This window comes from Solea solea, chromosome 3 (assembly GCF_958295425.1).
Source record: "Solea solea chromosome 3, fSolSol10.1, whole genome shotgun sequence".
NCBI lineage: Eukaryota > Metazoa > Chordata > Actinopteri > Pleuronectiformes > Soleidae > Solea > Solea solea.
The window spans coordinates 23,090,191-23,114,845 of record NC_081136.1 but is presented as its reverse complement, the minus strand read 5'-3'; the positions used below and the strand labels follow the sequence as shown (position 1 = coordinate 23,114,845).

General features: G+C 43.3%; 2 protein-coding genes across 2 annotated transcripts; both read right to left on the bottom strand.

Annotated features, from left to right (window-relative positions):
* Positions 1-7,581: 7,581 nt before the first annotated feature.
* LOC131456158 (extracellular calcium-sensing receptor-like) lies at positions 7,582-14,173 on the bottom strand. Its single transcript, XM_058624220.1, has 8 exons — positions 14,109-14,173; positions 13,663-13,951; positions 13,494-13,580; positions 12,745-12,936; positions 10,217-10,750; positions 9,368-9,592; positions 8,588-8,711; positions 7,582-8,483 (listed from the first exon to the last, which is right to left on the bottom strand). Exons 1-8 carry the CDS (start codon positions 14,156-14,158, stop codon positions 7,582-7,584), a joined length of 2,403 nt encoding a protein of 800 aa, XP_058480203.1. The 5' UTR covers positions 14,159-14,173.
* Positions 14,174-15,714: 1,541 nt separating this feature from the next.
* Positions 15,715-20,642, bottom strand: LOC131456157 (extracellular calcium-sensing receptor-like). The gene is made up of 8 exons (XM_058624219.1): positions 20,578-20,642; positions 20,138-20,426; positions 19,971-20,057; positions 19,411-19,602; positions 18,000-18,533; positions 17,355-17,579; positions 16,721-16,844; positions 15,715-16,616 (listed from the first exon to the last, which is right to left on the bottom strand). Exons 1-8 carry the CDS (start codon positions 20,625-20,627, stop codon positions 15,715-15,717), a joined length of 2,403 nt encoding a protein of 800 aa, XP_058480202.1. The 5' UTR covers positions 20,628-20,642.
* Positions 20,643-24,655: the final 4,013 nt, after the last annotated feature.

The following is a 24,655-nucleotide window of genomic DNA, read 5'->3' as shown; positions in this document are numbered from 1 at the left end:
GATGCAAGTAAAAACTTGACTATACTTCATCACAGAGCTCATTTTGTGATGACCCCAGGAACTTTTCTCCTAGTCTTAAATGACATTCATATCTGCAAGTTTTTTTCTTTTCATATTAAGGTGTTTTGGTCTCTGTTTATTATTTCTGTCATATTTTCAAGTACTTCATATCAGTAATTTTGTGCTAAAATTATTTCATGGTGCTCCGTACAAACTGAAGTGTCACCACATTGGCAAATGTTGCAAGGTTTCATTTACAGTACATGCATGAAACTTGGCAGGGTGATCAGACCAAGAACTAGTCAAAGATCAAGTGAACTACTGACTTAAACTCATTCTAAAGACTTGTACAGAACATCGGTGTGATCTTTAAACATTAAACATGAAAAGTTACCAAAGGTTCCAAGCTACCTTACAGTTCCAGTTATGAATCCGGATGCATTGGCATCCCTTCAAAGAGGGAGAGGGGTGAAGAAATCAGGCGTGGCAGGGAAGACAGCCACCATGCAGCACACAACCAGCAGACTGTTAGAGGGAGAGGAGCGGAAGAGGAGCTTAGCCCCTGGCTACAGCAGCAAACAACAGAAGCATGTCATCACTCACCAATGCTCTGGTTGCAGCAATAAACACCACCCTCGACCGATCGGCTCGACCGCGGTGAAGACCGGGAACGACGGTTTTAATTGAATGAAACACGGACGAATATACACAAAACAGCACGGCAATATGTGCTTACCTGTGTTCGGATGCTAGCGGCACATACAACGACCCGGGAGCGAGAGATCAGGAGGAGGGACACAGACTACTTTTCTCCCCTCGGTAAGCGCAGTGATTGGCTAATAAGTCAGAGGGGCCGGGGTGCAGTCAAACAAACTAAATCAGTGATGCCTCATACCACTACAAGCCATTAGCGTTTTAAACCGGGGTTAAATACCTCATGAATACTATTTGTGCCTAAAAAAAGACTGTAATTGGGTAAAAACAACTTTCTCCAGGACTTTAGAAAAGAATGGAAGTTTGGAGAGTTGTCTGTAATTAGCAAACACAGAGGGATCAAGACTTCACGGGTGTCATGAACTACACCTATACTCACATACTCAGAGTATGAAAATAATGTGAGGCAAGTTCTCGACAAACCCAGTCTGGGGTCATAGGGTGTTTCAGGTCTCACAACATACACACTCGCCCAGGTGACACAGTCAGGGCTGATCAGGCCCGACTTGCCTCCCAGCACGGATCAGCCCTTTTCAACCAAGGCCACCTAGTGGTTTTCTCTGCGGCTTCGCTGGCTGATTTAATGGCCCTCTTTGTCTATGCTCCTGTTATGCCCAGCCGAGTAAGGACCTTTCAGAGTGAGCGTCCTTCAAACCCTCTGCAGCCGACCTCTATGGGCTCATAGAAGGTTCTTCAGCCTATGCCCCTGCACTCCTCCACTAGTTTGTTTGCTTCCTATATGTGCTCTTCCCAGGGCACTGTCAGTTCCAGCATGATCAGGTGTTTTGAAGCCTCAGAGGTGATGATCATGTCGGGACGGAGTGAGGATGTCGTGATAGGTTGTGGGAATGTCAGCTGCTTTCTAAGGTCAGCTTGCAGATGCCAATCGGAGGCTGTGTGGAGAAGGCCTGTTGTTAGTTTTCAAGGGCCTGGTGTTTCTCCCCAGCTCTGATTAGGATGATTGCTTTCCTTGGTGGGTGGTGATGTTTTCTGGTGTTAATAGCTGAAGCTAGACACTCTAGCCAAAACCTGCTCTGCCAGTTGCAACAGTGCCCACCAGCACCTTTTGTTTCAGGTGTGACTTCGCCACCTGCACTTCCTTCTCCGCTCTCCATTTTCTTCCTGTCCTCAACTCGATGATGCCTGGAGTCCCTATACTGGAAGGCTTACCGCATGCGAGCCACCATGAACCCCTTCAGACCACTAGGCTAAATTACTTATTTTATTTAGTTATTTCCACGGAGCGAAATTCCCTGAGGTGGCATCGTCGGCTTCCTCTCACTTACCACAACTTTGCCACAGTTGTATCTGGTGTGCTTAAATAACCTTGACGTTTAACTGCATTTTAGAAAGTCAAGAGAATTACGTTCAGAGAAGAGATCATTGCCTTGAACAAACAAAGAAAATGACACAAAAAAAACAAAGGCACCAAATGTTACTATAGATATAGCTGGAAGTATAGTTTTCAAGTTCAAAGTTAAAGGAAAAGTGGTTACACGACCTGGACGTGGCAGACCAAACTCCTGAGGAGGCAGGTGGTCAAAAACCCTTGACTGGCTGCAAAATACCTGCAGCAAGACTTGGTGGCAGTTTCCACAGTAAGGCACATACTGAGAGTGGCAGCATGTCCATGTAGCTCCGTGTCTTTGTGTGTTCTATTGTTTACATTAGACAAAGTAGACAAACTTGTTTATACAAGGAATCAACTGCTTGCGCTACGAAGAAATGATGGTGGTGTTCACGTTAACATCCCCTAGAAATTGTGGTGCTTTCGGGGTTGCAAAGCGGGAGTTAAAGTGAAGATACAAGCCCTAAATTCCATCGATAGTGATGTGGAACGTGAACTCACTGGCTAATAAGACTAACAAACTGGCTGCTCTGGTAAGGAAACAGAAGATGAACAGGGAATGTAGTCTGAGACGTGGCTAACTAGCTGCATCCCCACGGCCGGAAAATTACAACCCGACCTGACCCAGCCCGCGTGTATTTAAGCCCGAACCCGACCCGGCCCGACACACTAGCATGAATTGTCCACCCATCATGCTGGTCCCTGCTTACCAGCCACTGCATAGACGAAACAGACCTGCACAGAGGACGATCACGGTGTGGCCCAGCGATGCCGACGCCGAACTGCAGGACTGCTTTGAGTGCACAGACTGGCATGTCTTCAGGGAAGCAGCTGATCGCCAGGGGGACATTGACCTGGAGGAGTACACGTCAGCTGTCCTGGGCTACATCAGCAAGTGTGTGGAGGACGTCACAACCACCAGGACAGTGACAACGTACTCAAACCAGAAACCCTGGCTCAACAAAGAGGTCCGGTCTCTGCTCAACCCCGAAAGCACCACAATTTCTCGGGGATGTTAACGTGAACACCACCATCATTTCTTCGTAGCGCAAGCAGTTGATTCCTTGTATAAACAAGTTTGTCTACTTTGTCTAATGTAAACAATTACTTATTGTAAGTCGCTCACTTATTGTAAGTCGCTTTGGATAAAAGCGTCTGCTAAATGACATGTAATGTAACATGTAATGCTCAAGGTTAGGGATGCAGCTTTCAGGTCAGGAGATGCACTGGCTCTCAGGGCAGCCAGGTGGGAGCTGATCGCAGGGGTCAAGAGGGCAAAATCCACCTATGCTCAGAAGGTCCAGGATTACTTCTCCTCCAATGAACCACGGAGCATGTGGAGGGGCATAAAATGCATCACGGACTACAACACTAAAGATGCACAGTGCCCCCGGGACCCCTCTCTCCCGATGCTCTGAACAGCTTCTACGCTCGCTTTGAGAATCCCAGAAGCTCTACCAGCACCAGACTCACCCCAACACCAGGTGATGCGCCCCTCAGCGTGACCACGGCAGAGGTGAGGAATATCCTCAGGAGGATCAACCCCAGCAAAGCCGCTGGTCCCGATAACATCCCTGGGCGGGCGCTGAAAGGCTGTGCTGACCAGCTGTCGGAGGTGTTCACAGACATCTTCAACACCTCCCTCAGGCAGTCAGTTGTTCCCACCTGTCTGAAGACTGCCACCATCATCCCCATCCCCAAAGGCTCCCCAGTGACAGGCCTGAATGACTATCGGCCAGTAGCTCTCACCCCGATAGTCATGAAGTGCTTCGAGAAACTGGTCAGAATGCACATCAAGGACAGCATCGACATCACTGTGGACCCCCACCAATATGCATACAGGAAAAACAGATCCACAGAGGACGTCATCTCTTCTGTGGTCCACACAGCCCTCACTCACCTGGAGAGCAAAGACTCCTATGTCCGCCTGCTCTTCCTCGACTTCACATCTGCTTTCCACACCATCATACCACAGACCCTGATCCATAAACTCTTTTCACTCGGACTGAGCCCCCCCCTCTGCAACTGGGTCCTGGACTTCCTAACAGACAGGCCGCAGTCAGTGAGGATCCACGACATCTCCTCCACCTCCATCACCCTCAGCACTGGCTTCCCCCAGGGCTGCGTGCTGAGCCCTCTTCTGTTCACCCTGCTCACTCATGACTGCTCACCTAAACATCCGAGCTGTCACTTTGTGAAGTTTGCTGATCACTTTGTGAAGTTTGCTGATGACACAGCAGTGGTTGGACGCATCAGCAACAACGATGAGTCCAGCTACAGGCGGGAAGTGGAACACCTGGAGGGTTGGTGCAGGGTAAACAACCTCTGCATCAACACAAAGAAAACAAAGGAGATGATCGTGGACTTCAGGAGGAGCAGACATCCCCCCCATTCTCCCCTGCACATCGGAGGAACAGCGGTGGAAGTGGTCTCCAGCTTCAGGTACCTGGGCGTGCATCTCAAGGACGACCTCACCTGGAGCAGCAACACTTCCAGCCTGGTCCGGAAGGCACACCAGCGCCTCTTCCTCAGGAGGCTGAGACGCGCTGGACTAGGAAGGTCAGCCCTTATCACCTTCTACAGATGTGTAGTGGAGAGTGTCCTGTGCTCCTGCATCACTGTGTGGCACGGCAGCTGCTCTGCAGCAGAGAAGAAGGCTCTGCAGAGAGTGGTGAAAGCTGCACAGAGAACCGTGGGCAGCAGCCTCCCCACCATCACGGACATCTTCACCTCCAGATGCAGGAAAAGGGCCACCTGCATCATGAGAGATCCCACTCACCCAGCACACACACTGTTCACCCCCCTCCACTCAGGCAGGAGGCTACGGAGCATCAAGAGCAGGACTACGAGACTGAGGAACAGCTTCTTCCCTGGAGCTGTCAGACTCCTGAACTCTCTGTAGCCCCCCACGTACTGTACTTTGCACATGCCCCCAGTACTGTACACCACCCTTGCACCAAATTCTTTATTCTCAGACAGGACTTTGGTCAGATGGCAGCATCCGCAACTGGTTGAGTTTCGGCCACAGGAATGTTGCGGCTTTGTGGAGATCAGTGATGGACATTTTCTCCCCCAACTGGTGCGCATGCCGTTGAGGCACAGCTGCCAGCTGTGGAGTATTGTTGGCATTTTGCTGGCAGTGATGTCTGAGTTGTTCTGCCCATAGCAGCACAAGATGCAGAGTTGGTTATTTGTCCCCCTCCTTGTCAGGTCTGCCCCTCTCCATCAAGCAGGCAGCCAGATTTACTCTTCACCACACAAGAATAGCCCGAGGCCCGGCCTAACCTATTTGCATATTTTTTCAGACCTTGCACATGTTGTCTGTGTTTAAGTTCTGCCACAAGCCCTTCCAGACAGCCCTTCCAGCATGACATTATTCACTCTACAATTGCAATGCTCCAAACTCAACACACAGATGCTTTTTTTGCGATCTCTGGAAATTTTAATCACATAATACTGGATTCCACCCTCACTAATTTTTTACGTTTGTTGAATGCCCAACTATGAAAAACAGGACAATAGACCTCATGTATGCAAACATGAGGGATGCATACAGCGCCACCCCCCTACCCCTACTGGGAAAGTCAGACCACAACCTCATTCATCTTCAGCCAATGTACAAGACAGAAGTACAGAGGCTACCGGTTGCCACGCGCACCTTTACAAAGTGGACACCAGAAGCAGAAGAGGCCTTGAGAGACTGTTTTGAGTCCACTGACTGGAGTGTGCTTCAGAATATAGAGGATTTAGAGGAGGTCACACATTGCACAACTGACTACCTGAACTTCTGCATGGATGTTGTAGTTCCCACAAAGACTGTGCACTGCTTTTCAAACAACAGGTTCAACTACCCAGCTCCTGCGGCAGTGGTCTGTCCACCACTCTCTGTTGACTCAGACAATGCTCCTGCTTGCTTGCCTGCCCAACCCACACCTCCCCCCCACTCTCACTGCAACACTCACCCCCATCAAAGGCTGATGCACCCCTCCCCCACAAGGTGACTACAAACACTGCAGTTACACTGACTTCAGCCATCAGACACCGCCACAGACGCAACTTAATACCAATGGCTGTTACCCAATTACTTCAAACCTATACCTGCACTGCTATAGTTCTTACATTACAACTATTAATTAGTACATTCATGTGGATCTTTGATTTAGTATTTTTTACTGTCCATGTCATTCATTTGGATTTGTTTTTGTTTTTTTACCATACTGTTTATGTCGTAAGTGTATGTTGTGTGTGATGTCTTAAGCTACTGGGACCTTGAATTTCCCCTTGGGGATCAATAAACTTATTCAATTTGAATTTGATTTGAATTGAAGCACTCCATGCCCAAATTCCAAGACACCCCTATTGACCGAAAGGCACAAGAAAAATCGGCTCCACTTTGCTTAAAACTATATAAATAAGCTAAAAAAGTTTTGGGATTCTGTTCTGTTGAGTAGTGAAACAATACTAGAAGTTTACTATAAGTTGTCAGGCCTATGGATCAGTCTGGAGGAGAAGAATGAAGCAAAGAACACACTGTCTACAGTGAAACATGGCACAGTAATGCTCTGGGCATTCTTCACTTCCTCTGGCACTGGAAAACTTTAGTGCGTGGAGGGAAAGATGGATCCTGGGAGAAAAAGTCTGTGAGGAAACTTGGGTGTCATTGGACCCTCCGACCAGACAATAATCCCAACCATAGTACACCAGGGTTTGGTTTGAGAAGAAGTCCTGGAAGATACTAGAGTGGCCATCAGAGTCGCCTGACTCCATTGAAAGTCTCAAGGTGGGATTTGAAAAAGTCAGTTGGAGAACGCAAACCCAAAACTATTAGGGAACTGGAGGCCTTTGCCCCTGAGGAATGGGCTAAGATTCCTCAGGAACGCTGCCAGAAGCTTGTGTCATACCAGCAAAAAGGTGATCTATTAAGTACTAAAGATGTGTTAAAAGTGGCATTTTGTGTTGAACTTGAAGAAACCACTTGTAATATTAGGTGTTAAGCTATTTAAATTGCTCTTGTTTAATGTGTTTATTGCAAACAGCTGCTAGTTTGTACAATTGCCAATAAACCTAATTTGCAGCAGGGGTTGAATAAGTTTGATTGCAAATGTATATACTTGTCAGTGTAGTGCATATATATGGAGAGAGTATATGCACTCCACTGAAGGGACCATCCGACACTTTTTATGATGTGCAGGGTTAGAGCAAGTCATTTTTGTACTGGAAGATTGTGGGTTCAATTCCCACCTCTGCAAGTCTAGAGTCAAGAGAAGAACCAATATTTCTGTCATTTTGTTACACATTGTAATAACTGCTTTTCTGCAAGCATCCTATGAAGGTTCCCTGTTATCTGATTTGGATCAATTTTGTACACTAGAGTCATATCTGTAAAGAAATATCAATATCAAAACATCATTGATTAATGAACATGTTTTCTTAAATGGTTAGTTATCCATAAGTCACCGAAAGAAATCTACAAGTCCTTTCGCTACTGACTCAATAGATTTGCGTTCATTTGTGTTTCATCATTTATTTTCTTTCCCCATCAGGTGCTGTTTTGTATTCTTTTCAGGATTCAGTAAAATAATGTAAGTCTTTGGAGCAAACAGACAGAACAATAAGCCAAAGCTGGAGGCCAAGATGGCAAATGACTCAACTGCATCTGCATAATTTCCAGGGGAGCTGATATAAGCAGGGATGAATGCTAGCCACACAGCACAGAAGATCAGCATGCTGAATGTGATGAACTTGGCCTCGTTGAAGTTCCCCGGCAACTTTCGGGCCAGAAAAGCCAATACAAAGCACAGACAGGCCTGTAGACCAATATATCCAAGAACGCACCAGAATGCCAGGCTAGAGCCCACACTACACTCCAGTATGATCTTTGAATGTTCATATTGTGTATTTCTGGATGGAAACGGGGGAGCATCAATGAGCCAGGCAGCACAGATAACCACCTGAACCAGAGTGCAGCTGGAGATAATGGTCCTCTGCTGCTTAGGCCCCAGCCACTTCATGATGTTGTGCCCTGGCCTGGTGGCAGTGAATGCAGCCAGTACCACCAGTGTCTTCCCCAGGATGCATGAAATACACAGTGAAAATGTGATGCTAAAGGCAGTGTGGCGCAGCATGCAGGACCAATATGTTGGCTTTCCAATGAAAAGCAGAGAACACAGGAAACATACAGTCAGTGCAAACAGTATGAAGAAACTGAGCTCAGAGTTATTCACACGGACGATGGCTGTGTGTCTGTGACAGAAAAAGACTCCACAGACAGCCAGAGGGAAGCAGGCGCCCACCACAGACATCACTGTCAGGACTATTCCCAATGAATCGAAGGTCAAGTACTCCACTTTCTTGGAGATGCAGGCTGTTCTGTCATTGTTGGACCAGAAGTCCTCAGGACAAATTGTACAATCTACTGAGTCTAAAGGGAAGAAAGTATGAACAATTTTCAGTATTGCATTACTTCTGTACTAAAATTGTCAGAATGGATTTGCTTTGACTTTTTATTGTTCAGCTCAAACTTACTTGTCTGATTGCTAATTTTGCCACTGTCACATGGTACACAGTCAAAGCAGCAGATAGGCTCCCCACGACGGACAGCCTTCCGGAAGCCTGGAAGACAACTGGCACTGCACACAGATACTGGCACCTAGAGAGGAAAGACCATGTGCATTGGTAAATTTATTAACAGATAGAAAATTCCTCAAAACCACTTGAAACCACTGCCTAGTGCTTGCTCATTTTGTGAATTGTTGGGTTGCTCTGCTCTCCATGATGTTGTCTACATACAGTGCCTTGAGATAATGTACGTTTTGATTTGGCACTATACAAATAAAATTTAAGTGAATTGAATTGATAAGCTATTTCATAACCTGTGGTTCTGTTAAATATATTTATCTGTAGATCTATGAAAGCTCTTTCAGAAGCATTTAATGTCATGAAGAAAGATTAATTCATTGTCTATCGCTTTATCCTGCGCATGAGGGTCGCGGGGAGCTGGAGTCAATCCCAGCTGACATAAGAAAAAAGGCGGGGTCAGACCCAGGACGGGTCACCAGTCCAGCACACAGAGACAAACAACCATTCACTCTTACATTCTATAAAGAAAGATCCATGAGGAAAACAACAGTGGATAGTAGGTCACCAAACACGTCATAGTCCAGCTGGGCTTTGAATCTCCGTTTGTGTATGAAAATAAATATCAGATCCAGTTTGCTCTGTCCACCTGACTTACCTCCATCTCAAACTACAGAACTTCAACAGTTAGCATCTAATGAAGGTAAAAACACGGTGTGAGCAGCTTGCCTCACTCTGATGTCCTGCCCACATTATCCCGTCCTCCTGGATCAACAGCTCCTCTCCAACAGCCTTCGTTCCATCAAACAAACCCACATTGACAAATTCAATGTTTCCTTCTGGGCCTCTCTGCCAGTTGATAATATCATAATAGGGTACAGAGTCGCCCTTGGCATCAAAGTCCACCTCCTCACCAGCAATCTGAAAGTTCACTTCCTGGAGGTAGTGTTGCAGCTTGAAAATTAGGAAATGCACAGAATGAAACACTGAATTGCATTTTTTTTTTCAGTAAAATGCTGTCTTGCCGAGCTTCCCAGTCTTCAGAGTTTTGAGTTTTGAAGGCCCCTAAATCCACAATCATTATTGATTGACATTGATTGACACTTATTGCCATAAGTGAGAAGTCCAGTGCTGTGTTTACAATGGAACAATAGACAATTTAAAAATATTCATAAACATATTTCATTAAGATTTAAATCATTTTTTATTTAGATTTTTGTGTTTGTCAAATGGGATGCTCTAAATTGGCCATAGGTGTGAGAGTGATTGTGAATGGTTGAATGGTTGTTTGTCTCTATATGTGGACCTGCCATGGACTGGTGAAATGACCAGGGTGTACCCCACCTATCGCCCTATGTCAGCTGAGAATGGCAGAGCACCACCCGCGACCCTCCTGTGGAGGATAAAGTGGTAGAAAATGGATAGATGGATGGATGGATATGTACAGTATGTTACATGATTTTGGTAAATGGGAGATTGTTATCGTGGTCTGAGGTCCATGTGCAATACTGACAAGGCCCACCACAAGGCTTTGACCCACAGTTTGTAATGGTAAAACAATAGTGGATTATACAGTACCTGCCAAGGGTGTATGTTGTTGCTCTGAGCACATAAGTTGTTTCGGAAAGGTCCCCTCCCCGGCTGACAGAGAAGGAGGTTGTGCAGGGAATGAGCAATGGCATATACAGCCTTATAGACATTATAGGCAACTCTAGGGGTGGATGTATTCATGTAGGCTGAATGCTGTTCAAGCAGAGTCTCCTGCCCTGAGCAGGGCGGCATCTGGGGGACAGAGGATGGAAAAGGACTGCAACCATACAGAGACTCCCACAGCTCATGCACCAGGACATTGTCAGGATATCTCTTAGGGTTTACTGTCTGCAGGAAGTCACCCAGTCTGGAGATATGACCTTTTTTGATGCCAAACCCAATGGTTCCTCCCAAGTAAGGGTAATACTCTCTCCCTGAAAAGACTGATGCTGTGACCAAGGCTTCACTCGCCACCCACTGGATTCCAGTGATGTTCTGAGTCATGTAGTCTCTCAAGAAAGGTGTCATCGCCCCTTGGCCTGCAAATACCACCACCACATTTGCGGTAGAGCTACGCATCACCTTTACAGAGGGACAGATAATGTAGATGACAGGGTTTTACAAGGAGATAAAAACAAAACGTAGTGACAATAAGAAAAACTCAGATGTACACAGTGAAGAATTAGTAGTATTTCTATTATAGACCTTAGTATAAGGCAATATTTCAAGTGTTCATTTTTGAAGAGACAAACTTTCCAGAGACAAAGTGCGTCACAGCGCTGTCCCAATTCAAACGTTCTACGTCGACTCCGTCGTATCCGTTAGCTTGTTTGGGAAGGATAGGTCCGGTGTATCCTTCTCAGCCAACCATATCCCATAATTCTTGTGCGCCAGCGGCAAATAATACAAGCAAGATGGTGGAGGGAAATGTCTCGAGTGGCAGCAGCGAGTTTGTTATGAAATGTAAGTATGACAAATCAATCAAACAAAACAAATTAAACGTGTTTTCTGTATTTAAAGTCGTGCCACTATTGATGTAATTAATAAGCACAAGTCATAAGACTGGCCGCCGCATTTGCTGTTCGCATTTGCTGTTCGCTGTCTGCAAGCACCGGGAAACAGCCGTTTCAATCACGGCGTAACTTTTAAACTTTTGTTTTAAAATAAACTTGACTTAACATAGATGTGGTGGCTGTATAAGGCTTATTTTGCCACGTACATTAATTATAGTTGGTGGTATGTCAGACACATACCATAATCATTTATTACGTTGAAGGGACCAAGGAGCAGACGGCCAAATTCATTCGCCTGAGAGGTGAAAAGGACCACCTTTTGATTGAGGCAAAAAACTCAGCCAGTGTTGCCTGGCTGTAAGATATACATATTGCATTGGTAATTACTAAAAAAATAATCATAATGTTATGCCTATAGTGATAATTTTTACCCTGAAAGGAGGCAGCACCATGTGTAATTTAAAACCCCTGTGCTAAAACTACTGACACAGCTTCCCTTGTTGTCTTTTGTCTCTGAATAGTACTATTTTGGAAAGAATGGGCCTGCAGGGCGACATCTTCCTCGTGTTATAACCTTCTTCATTTTCTGGACATTGTCTTGCATTTTGCAATTCTGATCCTTTTGTTATTTTTGATGGAAAGTACATGTACTGACTTATTGTGGACCTAGTTAAGTGTAGGGCTGTAAAGTCCCGGTCGACTGGTCCATTTATGAGTTGATACGCTCTGGTTCGACTCAAATTCTGATAAGTCGACATTTTGCTGTGTTAATTTGATTTCATCTGGAGGAATGTACCAAGTGGGGGTGTTTTCAGAGCACCGCTGGTCCACAGATAACAGTGTGTCTTCAGAGAACACCCCCCTTTTTTTCAGTATTTTGGATTAGCCCAACCCACAGGAGACAGAAAGATTAAAGAACGTACAGTGGTTTTATTTAACTTTGAGTGTTTCATTTTACGCAACAGTCAGTCCTCCTCTAACATCCATGTCAAAGACATCGGCAGTGTGGCAGCATTTTACAAAAATAGACCAAGAATTTCTTGGTTGATTACAGCCCTAGTTAAGTGATGTTCTTTGTAAAGGCTTTTTTTGATATATGGTCAGAGAGTTAGTCACACCATGATTCTCTTCTTCTCCTCTCCGGATCTAATATGGGATGAATTAAATGGATGAAAGTGAGAGAGTTTTCTCTGTGTCTAACTTTAATGACAACAGTTGGTCCACAAATAGGAGCTTTAATGTCTCTATGTGTTAAAATGTGTTAATATGTGTTAGCAGCACAAAGGTGTCTTTAACTGAAACAGAAACTCATTAACTAACTAAAAAAACCTAAGTTAATTTTTTATAGAATCAAATCACCATTTTACCCAGCCGGATGGGTGTTATTATTTTATCTTGTGGTAAGAACATATTAAAGGGAGTGTGTGAATGGATATGAAAGATGTGTGACAAAAAATGTAAAGCACCTTTGAGTGGTCATCAACACTAGAAAAGCTGTATATAAATACAGAACACTTACCATTTAAAAGGTAGAAGTAAACAGTGTCCACAGTGTTTTCATACCTTCATTATCCTTAATCCAGTCTGACGATTGTAGGGCAGAGGAATAATTTCTTGGTACGCTACACATACTTTGGTTTCCTGTAATTCTCTCAGTAAACCTTTTGCAGCAAAGCGGCCATAATCATGGCCTCCTTGCAGCAGCCCCACCCAAGTCCAGTTGAAGTGCACCAGCAGCTGTGCAATGGCTTTCACCTGGGCTCAACAGAAAAAGACATTCAACTCACCCAGTTTCATTTGAGAGACATCAAAAAACCATTGTTAATTAAAAGCAATATCTTGATAAATTATTTGTTTTTGTGCCCTGTTATAACATGTCTGTATTCTATATAACATGTCTGTAAATAATAAAGCATGGACGTTTGGCAGAACCAAAGAAATATTGATCTATTATTTGTTAGGGACAACACACATAAGCGTTGTTCCATCTTAATAAAATGTAAGCAGTGCTACATATATATATATATATATATATATATATATATATATATACAGTATATATATACATATATAAGACTCTAAAACAAGCAGAAAGATCAACAATGAAAAAGACATTGACAAAACATCAATAGAAAATATTATAACAATAAACAAAAATAGAAATATACTGATGATTATCAACCATGATTATTATAATGACCAAACCTGAAAAGAACTCTAACAGAAAATAAGAGGGCAATTTTTAAGGCACTTGTAATAATTATTTCTGATGACAGTAGTAGTAAATGTGTAAAAGAGCTTTGACTTTTTACCTGGTAGTCATCACTAGGAATTACTCTGAAGAAGGTTGGATATTTTTGTCTGTCTGACAAACATGCACATGAAGAAAAGTAGCTGATCTGTGTAAAAACAGAGTGCAGTGTTACTGAAAAAATAATAAAAAGCTTTGTGATGATTGACATAAATAAAAGTCACTGTTACCATGGGGATCCTGAATGGCTGCAGGATTCTTGACACAACAATAGACTGAGCAGATCCAGAAGGCCCAATCACAGCGAGGAGTGATGAGGCATTTGTGCACATAGAAGAGTTTTCCTCACTCACCCCATTCAGCATCGATAAAACAGCTCTTTGTCCTGTCAGTGGATATCTACACGAATCGAAGATTTTGTAGCCCAGAGTGTGATTTGGCAACAGCACTGGATTCTGGTTTATCTCCTCCACTGCCAGTCTCATAGTCTGAGCCCACCGGAAAGCCCTGGTAAATAGTCTGTGGCTGATAAAGATGAATGTAGTCTGTTCATATAAAAACTCTAATGATTATAAACACATTCTGTCTACTCCATTTTATATTAAGAGTGCAAAATTAGACATCAATTACAGGAAAAAATAAATAAAATTCTCCCACTGTCATCTATGAAACTCACCCATTGCAATTTATTGGTGGTGGTCTGTAGGTGCCGTTAAGGTCTGGCATTTTTACATTATAATGAAGGGGGAAAATCCCACCAATGACATAGTCACCCTGGACCACAAATCCTGGCTGGAAGCTGTTTAGAAGAGTGCACTTCGAAGCTGCTGGTGGAGCTGCAGTGGTGATGCTTGAAAATGAGCTATCAGTTAACGTGAGGACAGTGAGAGAGTAAAGCAAAGAAAATAAAAAAAGTGAAGTCATCATGTTTCACTGGGATGAGGAGAGAATGAGAGGGACCAAGGAAATGATAAGGCACTTTATAAAGGCTACAGTATCTCACCTTCTGAGTCTTGCATCTTATTAATGACAGAGTGGCTTTGGATTGGACAGTGGTCCACAATCAGGAACTAAAGTGGGTTAATGCAAACTGTGGGGAAAAAGCTAAGGCCCTAAACAAAGAAAAAACAAAGACAAATACACAAACAAATAGAGTCTCATATGATAACCATCGTATGGTACCTGTTATGATTTTTTGTTTGATGTAAAGAGGCAATAGACATTAATGTTTCTTATGATTTCTGTTTGGTTACTGTCATAAAGATGAAAGCAAAGATTCAATGACTGTATTTTCTTTAGAGATGATTTTGTCATGTCATGTCCCAAGGGCGACGGTAGAGCGAGTCATATTTCAATTTAAAGGTTGTGGATTTGATTCCCAGCTCTGCTCATCTACATGCCGATGTGTCCTTGGGCAACACCACAGTGCTCATGACAGCTGTACCAGCATCGTGTGAATGGGTATGAAAGATGAGTGATAGAAAAACGCTACACATAGATGCGCTGTATGAAAGTGTGAGTAAATGGGTATGAATGGGTTAATGGCAAAACTGTCGTCTAAAGCAGCTTTGGGTGGTCATCAAGATTAGAACACTGCAATATAAATACAAACCATTTACTTTTACTCCTGGTCTTTATTATGACGGAGTATTAAGGCCACATTGAGAAAAACATTTTTTCACAGACTTCAAGAATAAAGTCTAAATTTTACAAGAATAAAGTCATGAATTATTATTCTAATCTATTGTTTAGGGATGTCCCGATACAACCTTTTCACTTCCGATACAATACAGATATTGCAGCCTTGAGTATTGGTCTATACCGAAATTGATCCGATACGATATTAGCACGAATCATACATACTTTAATTACATATTTTGTATTGTGGAATGTTAAAATAGGCTTGATCAAGTGATACTACTTAAACAGAGAACAGCAACAGTAGGTGTGAGAAAAACTGACCCATTTATTATTATAATTATTATTATTGGATTTTTTGCCAATGTTCATTTCATAGAGTCTATGGTTAATTTCATCAGGAGGAACGTACCAAGTGCTAATGGGGGGGGTTTGCAGAGCACCCGTGTTTCACAGGTAACAGCGTGTCTTCAGAGAACACCCCCTTGTTGTCACTATTTTGGATTAGCCCAACCCACACAGGGTGAGTGACTCGAAGAAACATGTTTTTTTTTTTAAATAGTTAGTTAGTCCATAAGTCACTGAAAGAAATCTATAAGTCCACTTCCTACTGATTCAATAGCTTTTGGTTAATTTGTGTTTCATCATTTCTTTTCTTTCCCCATCAGATGCTGTTTTGTATTCTTTTCAGGCTTCAGTAAAATAATGTAAGTCTTTGGAGCAAACAAGCACAACAGTAAGCCAAAGCTGGAGGCCAAGATGGCAAATGACTCAACGGCATCTGCATAATTTCCAGGGGAGCTGATATAAGCAGGGATGAATGCTAGCCACACAGCACAGAAGATCAGCATGCTGAATGTGATGAACTTGGCCTCGTTGAAGTTCCCCGGCAACTTTCGGGCCAGAAAAGCCAATACAAAGCACGGACAGGCCTGTAGACCAATATATCCAAGAACGCACCAGAATGCCAGGCTAGAGCCCACACTACACTCCAGTATGATCTTTGAATGTTCATATTGTGTATTTCTGGATGGAAACGGGGGAACATCAATGAGCCAGGCAGCACAGATAACCACCTGAACCAGAGTGCAGCTGGAGATGATGGTCCTCTGCTGCTTAGGCCCCAGCCACTTCATGATGTTGTGCCCTGGCCTGGTGGCAGTGAATGCAGCCAGTACCACCAGGGTCTTCCCCAGGATGCAGGAAATACACAGTGAAAATGTGATGCTAAAGGCAGTGTGGCGCAGCATGCAGGACCAATATGTTGGCTTTCCAATGAAAAGCAGAGAACACAGGAAACACAGAGTCAGTGCAAACAGTATGAAGAAACTGAGCTCAGAGTTATTCACACGGACGATGGCTGTGTGTCTGTGACAGAAGAAGACTCCACAGACAGCCAGAGTGAAGCAGGCGCCCACCACAGACATCACTGTCAGGGCTATTCCCAATGAATCGAAGGTCAAGTACTCCACTTTCTTGGAGATGCAGCCTGTTCTGTTGTTGTTTGACCAGAAGTCCTCAGGACAAATTGTACAATCTACTGAGTCTAAAGGGAAGAAAGTATGAACAATTTTCAGTATTGCATTACTTCTGTACTACAATTGTAAGAATGGATTTACTTTGACAGTTTATTGTTCAGCTCAAACTCACTTGTCTGATTGCTAATTTTGCCACTGTCACATGGTACACAGTCAAAGCAGCAGATAGGCTCCCCACGACGGACAGCCTTCCGGGAGCCTGGAAGACAACTGGCACTGCACACAGATACTGGCACCTAGAGTGGAAAGACCAGGTGCTGATATTGGTACATTTTATTAGTTAATCTATTGACAAATGGAACATTCCTCCAAACCATCTTTTCAATTAAGTATTTGTTACTTCTAATTTCTCAACTGTGTTTAACAATGTTTTGAGTTTTATGTTGGTTAGATATATTTGGTCTGAAGATGTCAGTCTAGACTACACATATGCAGGTAGTCATCAAACAACTTTTTGATAGTCACATGATTATAAGGTGTACACTGAGGACTGGGTTCCTACCTATAAACTAATCCATAACCTGTGGTTCTGTTAAATATATTTAGCCTTAGATCTATGGGAGCTCTTTCAGAAGTATTTAATGTCATGAAGAAAGATTCATTCATCGTCTACTGCTTTATCCTGCACACGAAGGTCGCGGGGAGCTGGAGCCAATCCCAGCTGACAGGACAAAAGGCAGAGTCAACCTACAGAACTTCAACAGTTGGCATCTGATGAAGGTAAAAACACGGTGTGAGCAGCTTGCCTCACTCTGATGTCCTGCCCACATTATCCCGTACTCCTGGATCAACAGCTCCTCTCCAACAGCCTTTGTTACATCAAACAAACCCACATTGACAAATTCAATGTTTCCTTCTGGGCCTCTCTGCCAGTTGATAATATCATAATAGGGTACAGAGTCCCCCTTGGCATCAAAGTCCACCTCCTCACCAGCAATCTGAAAGTTCACTTCCTGGAGGTAATGTTGCAGCTTGAAAATTAGGAAATGCACAAAATTAAACACAGAATTGCATTGAACAAGGTTTACAGTAAAATGTTGTCTTGCAGAGATTCCCAGTCTTCAGAGTTTTGAGTTTCCAAGGCCCCTAAAAATCCACAATCAATATTGATTGACATTGATTGACACTTATTGCCATAAGTGAGAAGTACAGTGCTGTGTTTACAATGGAACAATAAACAATTTAAAAATATTCCTGAACATATTTCATTAAGATTCAAATATATTTTAATTATATGGATATGGGTATGGATATGTACAGTATGTTACATGATTTTAGTAAATGGGAGATTGTTATTGTGGTCTGAGGTCCATCTGCAATACTTACAAGGCCCACCACAAGGCTTTGACCCACAGTTTGTAATGGTAAAGAAATAGTGGATTATACAGTACCTGCCAAGGGTGTATGTTGTTGCTCTGAGCACATGAGTTGCTTTGGAAAGGTCCCCTCCCTGGCTGACAGAGAAGGAGGTTGTGCAGGGAATAAGCAATGGCATATACAGCCTTATATACATTATAGGCAACTCTAGGGCTGGATGTATTCATGTAGGCTGAGTTCTGTTCGAGCAGAGTCTCCTGCCCTGAGCAGGGCGGCATCTGGGTGACAGAGGATGGGAAAGGACTGCAACCATACAGAGACTCCCACAGCTCATGCACCAGGACATTGTCAGGATATCTCTTAGGGTTTACTGTCTGCAGGAAGTCACCCAGTCTGGAGATATGACCTTTTTTGATGCCAAACCCAATGGTTCCTCCCAAGTAAGGGTAATACTCTCTCCCTGAAAAGACTGATGCTGTGACCCAGGCTTCACTTGCCACCCACTGTATTCCAGTGATGTTCTGAGTCATGTAGTCTCTCAAGAAAGGTGTCATCTCCCCCTCATCTGCAAATACCACCACCACTTTTGCAGTAGAGCTACGCATCACCTTTACAAAGGGTCAGATAATGTAGATGACAGGGTTTTACAAGGAGACAAAACAAAACTGAGTGACAATAAGAAAAACTCAGATGTACACTATGAAAAACAACTAGTATTTCTGTAGACCTTAGTATGTTTCAGGTGTTCATTTTGAAGAAAATACTTTTTTGGCCAAGTCAGGTCATGTTTTTGTTTACATGATTCCTCACTCCCTGTTGTATTTTAGTACTAATTGTCTCTTGACTTCACACCCTGTATTATCCCACCATTGAGATTTTATATCCGCCCAAATAGTTTCACCTGTGACATCTTCCTCGTGTTATTACCCTCTTCATTTTCTGGACATTGTCTCGCGTTTTGTGATCCTTTTGTCATTTTTGATTGAAAGCACATGCACTGACCCATTGTGGACATAGTTAAATCATGTCTTAGGAAATGTTTTTGTTGATACATGGTCTGAGAGTTACAATTCAAATCATGACAAATAGATTATAATGTATTATAAGCTTGGGATGCATAAAATATTACTACAAAAAATATTTGTAGTAATATGCCAGACTAGAGGTACACCACCACACACCACAAACTCGCACTCCAAGGTTTTCTCACAAGTTGTCAGCCCTGCTAGTCTACATTCTGATGTTCTTTGGGCAAGACACTTAACCTCACAGTACTGTACCAGCAGTGTGAATCTGTATGAAAGATGTGTGACACAAAATGTGCTCCACATAGATGCAATGTAAATATGTGAATGTATGTGAATAGGTGAATGACAAAAAATGTAGGGTAAAGCAGCTTTGACTGGTCATCAACAGTAGAAATGCTCTATATAAATACAGACCTCTTAAAGGTAAAAGTCAACAGTGCCCACAGTGTTTTCATACCTTCATTATCCTTAGTCCCCCCTGGTGATTGTACAGCAGAGGAATCATTTCTTGGTATGCTACACATACTTTGACTTCCTGTAATTCTCTCAGTAAACCTTTTGCAGCAAAGCGGCCATAATCATGGTCTCCTCGCAGCAGCCCCACCCAAGTCCAGTTAAAGTGCACCAGCATCCGTGCAATGGCTTTCACCTGGGGTCAACAGAAAAAAACAATCAACTCACCCAGTTTAGTTTTAAAGACATTAAAAAAACGTTCACAAATGAAAAGTAATATCTTCATAAATTATTTGGTTTTGTGCCCTGCTGCAACATATATGTATTATGTAAACGATAAAGAATGGAAGTTTGGCATGACCAAACCTGAAAAGAGCACTAACATAATATAAGAAAGAGGAAAACTTATATATTTAAATGCATTTCTCAGTGTTTAAAGTATTGCCTCTTGTTTATATCTTTGTAGCTTTAAAGGTAGCTGTAATAATTATGTCTGATGACAGAGTAGTAAATGTGTCCAGCTTTGACCAAAAACAATAACTGACCACATGTTTTACATTTTACCTGGTAGTCATCACTAGGAATTACTCTGAAGAAGGTTGGATATTTTTTTCTGTCTGACAAACATGCACATGAAGCAGCATAGCTGATCTGTGTAAAAGCAAAGTGCAGTGTTACTGAGAAGGAATAATATTTTTGTGATGATTGACATAAATAAAAGTCACTGTTACCATGGGGATCCTGAATGGCTGCAAGATGCTTGACACAACAATAGACTGAGCAGATCCAGCAGGCCCAATCACAGTGAGGAATGACGAGGCATTTGTGCACATAGAAGAGTTTTCCTCACTCACGCCATTCAGCATCGATAAAACAGCTCTCTGTCCTGTCAGTGGATATCCACATGAATCAAAGATTTTGTAGCCCAGAGTGTGATTCGGCAACAGCACTGGATTCTGGTTTATTTCCTCCACTGCCAGTCTCATAGTCTGAGCCCACCGGAAAGCCCTGGGATCAAATCTGTGGGCGATACAGATGAATGTAGTCTATTCATTTGAAAACTCTAATGATGATAAACACATTCAGTCTACTCCATCTTGAATTAAGAGTGCAAAATTAGGCATCATTTAAAAGTAAGTAAAATCCTCCCACTATCATCTATGAAACTCACCCACTGCAATTTATTGGTGGTGGTCTGTAGATGCCGTTAAGGTCTGGCATTTTCAGATTAAAATGAAGGGGGAAAATCCCACCAATGACATAGTCACCTTGGATCACAAATCCTGGCTGGAAGCTGTTTTGAAGAGTGCATTTTGAGGCTGCTGGTGGAGCTGCAGTGGTTATGCGGAAAAGTGAGCTGAAAACAGAGTAAAGCAAAGAAAATAAAGCAAGTGAAGTCATAATGTTTCACTGGGCTGAGGAGAGAATGAGAGGGACAGAGCAAACAATAAGGCACTTTATAAAGGCTACAGTATCACACCTTCTGAGTCTTGCATCATATTAATGACAGCGTTGCTTTGGATTGGACAGTAGTTCACAATCAGGAACTAAAGTGGGGTAATGCAAACTGTGGAGAAAAAGCTAAGGCCCTAAACAAAGCAATAACAAAAGACAATACACAAAGAAATGATAATGAACCTGTTATTATTATTTATTAGTATTATCATTATTATTATTAATAATTATATTATTATTAACCGTTTGGTCAATGTCAAAAAGATGCAAGTAAAGACTTGACTATACTTCATCACAGAGCTCATTTTGTCATGACCCCAGGAACTTTTCTCCTAGTCTTAAATGACATTCATAATTGCAAGTTTTTCCTTTTCGTATTAAGGTGTTTTGGTCTCTGTTTATTATTTCTGTCATATTTTCAAGTACTTCATATCAGTAATTTTGTGCTATAATTATTTCATGGTGCTCCGTACAAACTGAAGTGTCACCACATTGGCAAATGGTGCAAGGTTTCATTTACAGTACATGCATGAAACTTGGCAGGGTGATCAGACCAAGAACTAGTCAAAGATCAAGTGAACTACTGAGTTAAACTCATTCTAAAGACTTGTACAGAACATCGGTGTGATCTTTAAACATTAAACATGAAAAGTTACCAAAGGTTCCAAGCTACCTTACAGGGTGTGGCTGTGGCACAGCAGTGAATTTGCATGATCACAATGAAAAGAAAAATGTGTATTTCCTAAGTATAACACGTGATGTTGCATCTGGAGGTGAAGATGTTCGTGGTGGTGGGAAGGCTGCTGCCCACAGTTCTCTGTGCAGCTTTCACCACTCTCTGCAGAGTCTTCTTCTCTGCTGCAGAGCAGCTGCCGTGCCACACAGTGATGCAGGAGCAAAGGACACTCTCCACTACACATCTGTAGAAGGTGATAAGGGCTGACCTTCCAAGTCCAGCGCGTCTCAGCCTCCTGAGGAAGTACAGATGCTGGTGTGCCTTCCAGACCAGGCTGGAAGTGTTGCTGCTCCAGGTGAGGTCGTCGTTGAGATGCACGCCCAGGTACCTGAAGCTGGAGACCACTTCCACCACTGATCCTCCAATGTGCAGGGGAGAATGGGTGGGATGTCTGCCCCTCCTGAAATCCACTATCATCTCCTTTGTTTTCTTTATGTTGATGCAGAGGTTGTTTTACATTACATTACATTACATTACATGTCATTTAGCAGACGCTTTTCTCCAAAGCGACTTACAATAAGTGCATTTAAACATTTGGGTACAAATAAGAGCTAGAAGTAAGTAAGAGCTTCAAGTAAGCCAAACTATGAAGTGCTAGTCATAAGTGCGATGTATACCTTTTTTTTTTTTTTTTTTTCGCCATCGTCTTAGTCAAGGTAGAGTCGGAAGAAATGTGTTTTTAGTCGGTGGCGGAAGATGTGGAGGCTTTCTGCTGTCCGGATATTGATGGGGAGATCGTTCCACCATTTGGGAGCTAGGACAGTGAACAGTCTCGAGTTCTGCGAATGCCTCTGTGATCCTCTCAGTGAGGGGGCAGCAAGCCGGTTTGCCGATGCAGAGCGGAGTGGGCGGGCTGGGGTGTAGGTTTTGATCATGTCCTGGATGTAGGCTGGACCGTTTTCCCTGCACCAACGCTCCAGGTTTTCCACTTCCTGCCTGTAGCTTGACTCATCGTTGTTGCTGATGCGTCCAACAACTGCTGTGTCATCAGCAAATTTCACAATATGACAGCTCGGATGTTAAGGTGAGCAGTCATGTGTGAGCAGGGTGCGGCCTGTCTGTCAGGAAGTCCAGAACCCAGTTGCAGAGGAGGGGGCTCAGTCTGAGTGAAAACAGTTTATGGATCAGGGTCTGTGGTATGATAGTGTTGAAGGCTGATGTGAAGTCGAGGAAGAGCAGAGGGACGTAGGAGTCTTTGCTCTCCAGGTGAGTGAGGGCTGTGTGGACCACAGAAGAGATGTCGTCCTCTGTGGAACTGTTTTTCACTTGAAGCAGTCGTGCAGTTTGGCGTTCCTCGCCAATGTGAAAGCAGTGGTCTGAAAGTTTTCCCTTGACGATTGAGATGCTTCTGGACTTGCTCGGCAGGTTTATCCCCTCCTCCTCCTCTGTGGCCTTCCTCTGTTGCTTCTTCAGCTGCCTTCTGGACTTTGTGGGAATTAACGAAGTAGCTTGTTTGTCTTCGACCACTCCAAATCGTTCCACTCCATAGGCATAGATTAGATCACCCATTCTTTCCAACTTTTCATGGCGGACGTAACTGCACCGTTAAGCCCCTTTCCAGCACGAGCTGTTCAAGAACCCATTTGTGGACTCGTTCCACAGTTTAGCCTTCTTTGGTTTTTTCATAAAAGTAAGACGGGGCGTCCCTCTGTACCCGGCACGACTGTCGATCGGAGTGGACTCTACTTTGGCGCAAGATTTGTTGCAGATGTAAACAAACCCAGGTGGGATACATTCATTTAATTGTGAATAATCACTGGGCTGTTGCCACGTTTCAGTTAGGCATTCATCTAGGATGTTGTGGAAAAAAGGACCCTTGTTGTGTCACGATCCCACTCTCCTCCACCATTATTATTGTTGTGGTTTTCCTCCGTGATGCTCTCTCTCTCTCTGCAGGAGGCGTGGCTGACCTACTTCCACTGATGACGCTGGTGATCAGCAACACCTGTGGCGGCTCCTCCTCACCTGCTCCTGATGAGCAATCAGGAGTCTTCTTAAGCCTTGCCGTACCAGTCACCAGCGTCAGATTGTTTTTGCTCCACCAGTGGTAACGTCGTAGACTTTATTTTGTGACGCTACAACTCTGACTTCCGGATTACTCATTTGTGTTGTACTGCCTCAGGTCGCCACGTCTCCTGCTTCCCTGAGAGATTGGCTAAGAATATGTCATTAAAAACCCTTAATAGTGCAGAGTAGGATTTTAAACCCAGACTTAGTGTTGTTGTTGGGCAGCCCGTGGCCAAGTGGAAAGGGAACTTGGCTTGTAACTTGAGGGTCATCGGTTCAAGTCCCGACCAGGTCGAAAGGGCTGGGGTACCCCTGAGCAAGGTGCTCCCCGGGCGCTACTCAATGTGGCAGCCCACTGGTCCCAATAGGATGGGTCAAATGCAGAGAAATAATTTCCTGTAGGGGATTAATAAAGTATAAGATTTACATTGTTATGTCTCTGACTTTGACTCGGGAAATGAAGGGACCGTTAAAACAACAATAATACACCGGGGTTAGAAAAGAAGGGCAGCAGGGGCAGTTGACACATCAAAACACAAGACTTTACTTTATTTAAAAGTAGATTCGAGTTCAAAAAAGTTCAAACCTAAAGTGCTGGTCTCAAAAATAGCCAAACAAAGAACCAGGTTAATGCACAAGAAAAAACATACATACATCCAAGGAGGGAAAACACCACCACAAACACCCTCCTTACCGCAAAAAGGAGTATGAACACCATCAAGGTCTCACAAAGCTGCAGCACCTCAGCTCACAAAAAGGGCAGAGCAAGGTATTTCACCCTCCTTTTATTGCCTCCACTGTTAACCAACTCAAGATTCCTGTGTGTAGGAGGTTGAGAGTCAACACAGACATACCCACACAGATATACCAAGCAAGCACTGGGGTTGTAAAAGTCATTTTTGAATACTAGAATCAATATCTTTAAAGAAATATCAATATCAAAGCAACATTGATTAATGAACATGTTTTTTTAATGGTTAGTTATCCATAAGTCACCGAAAGTAGTCCATTTGCTACTGACTCAATAGCTTTGCGTTAATTTGTAGTTTCA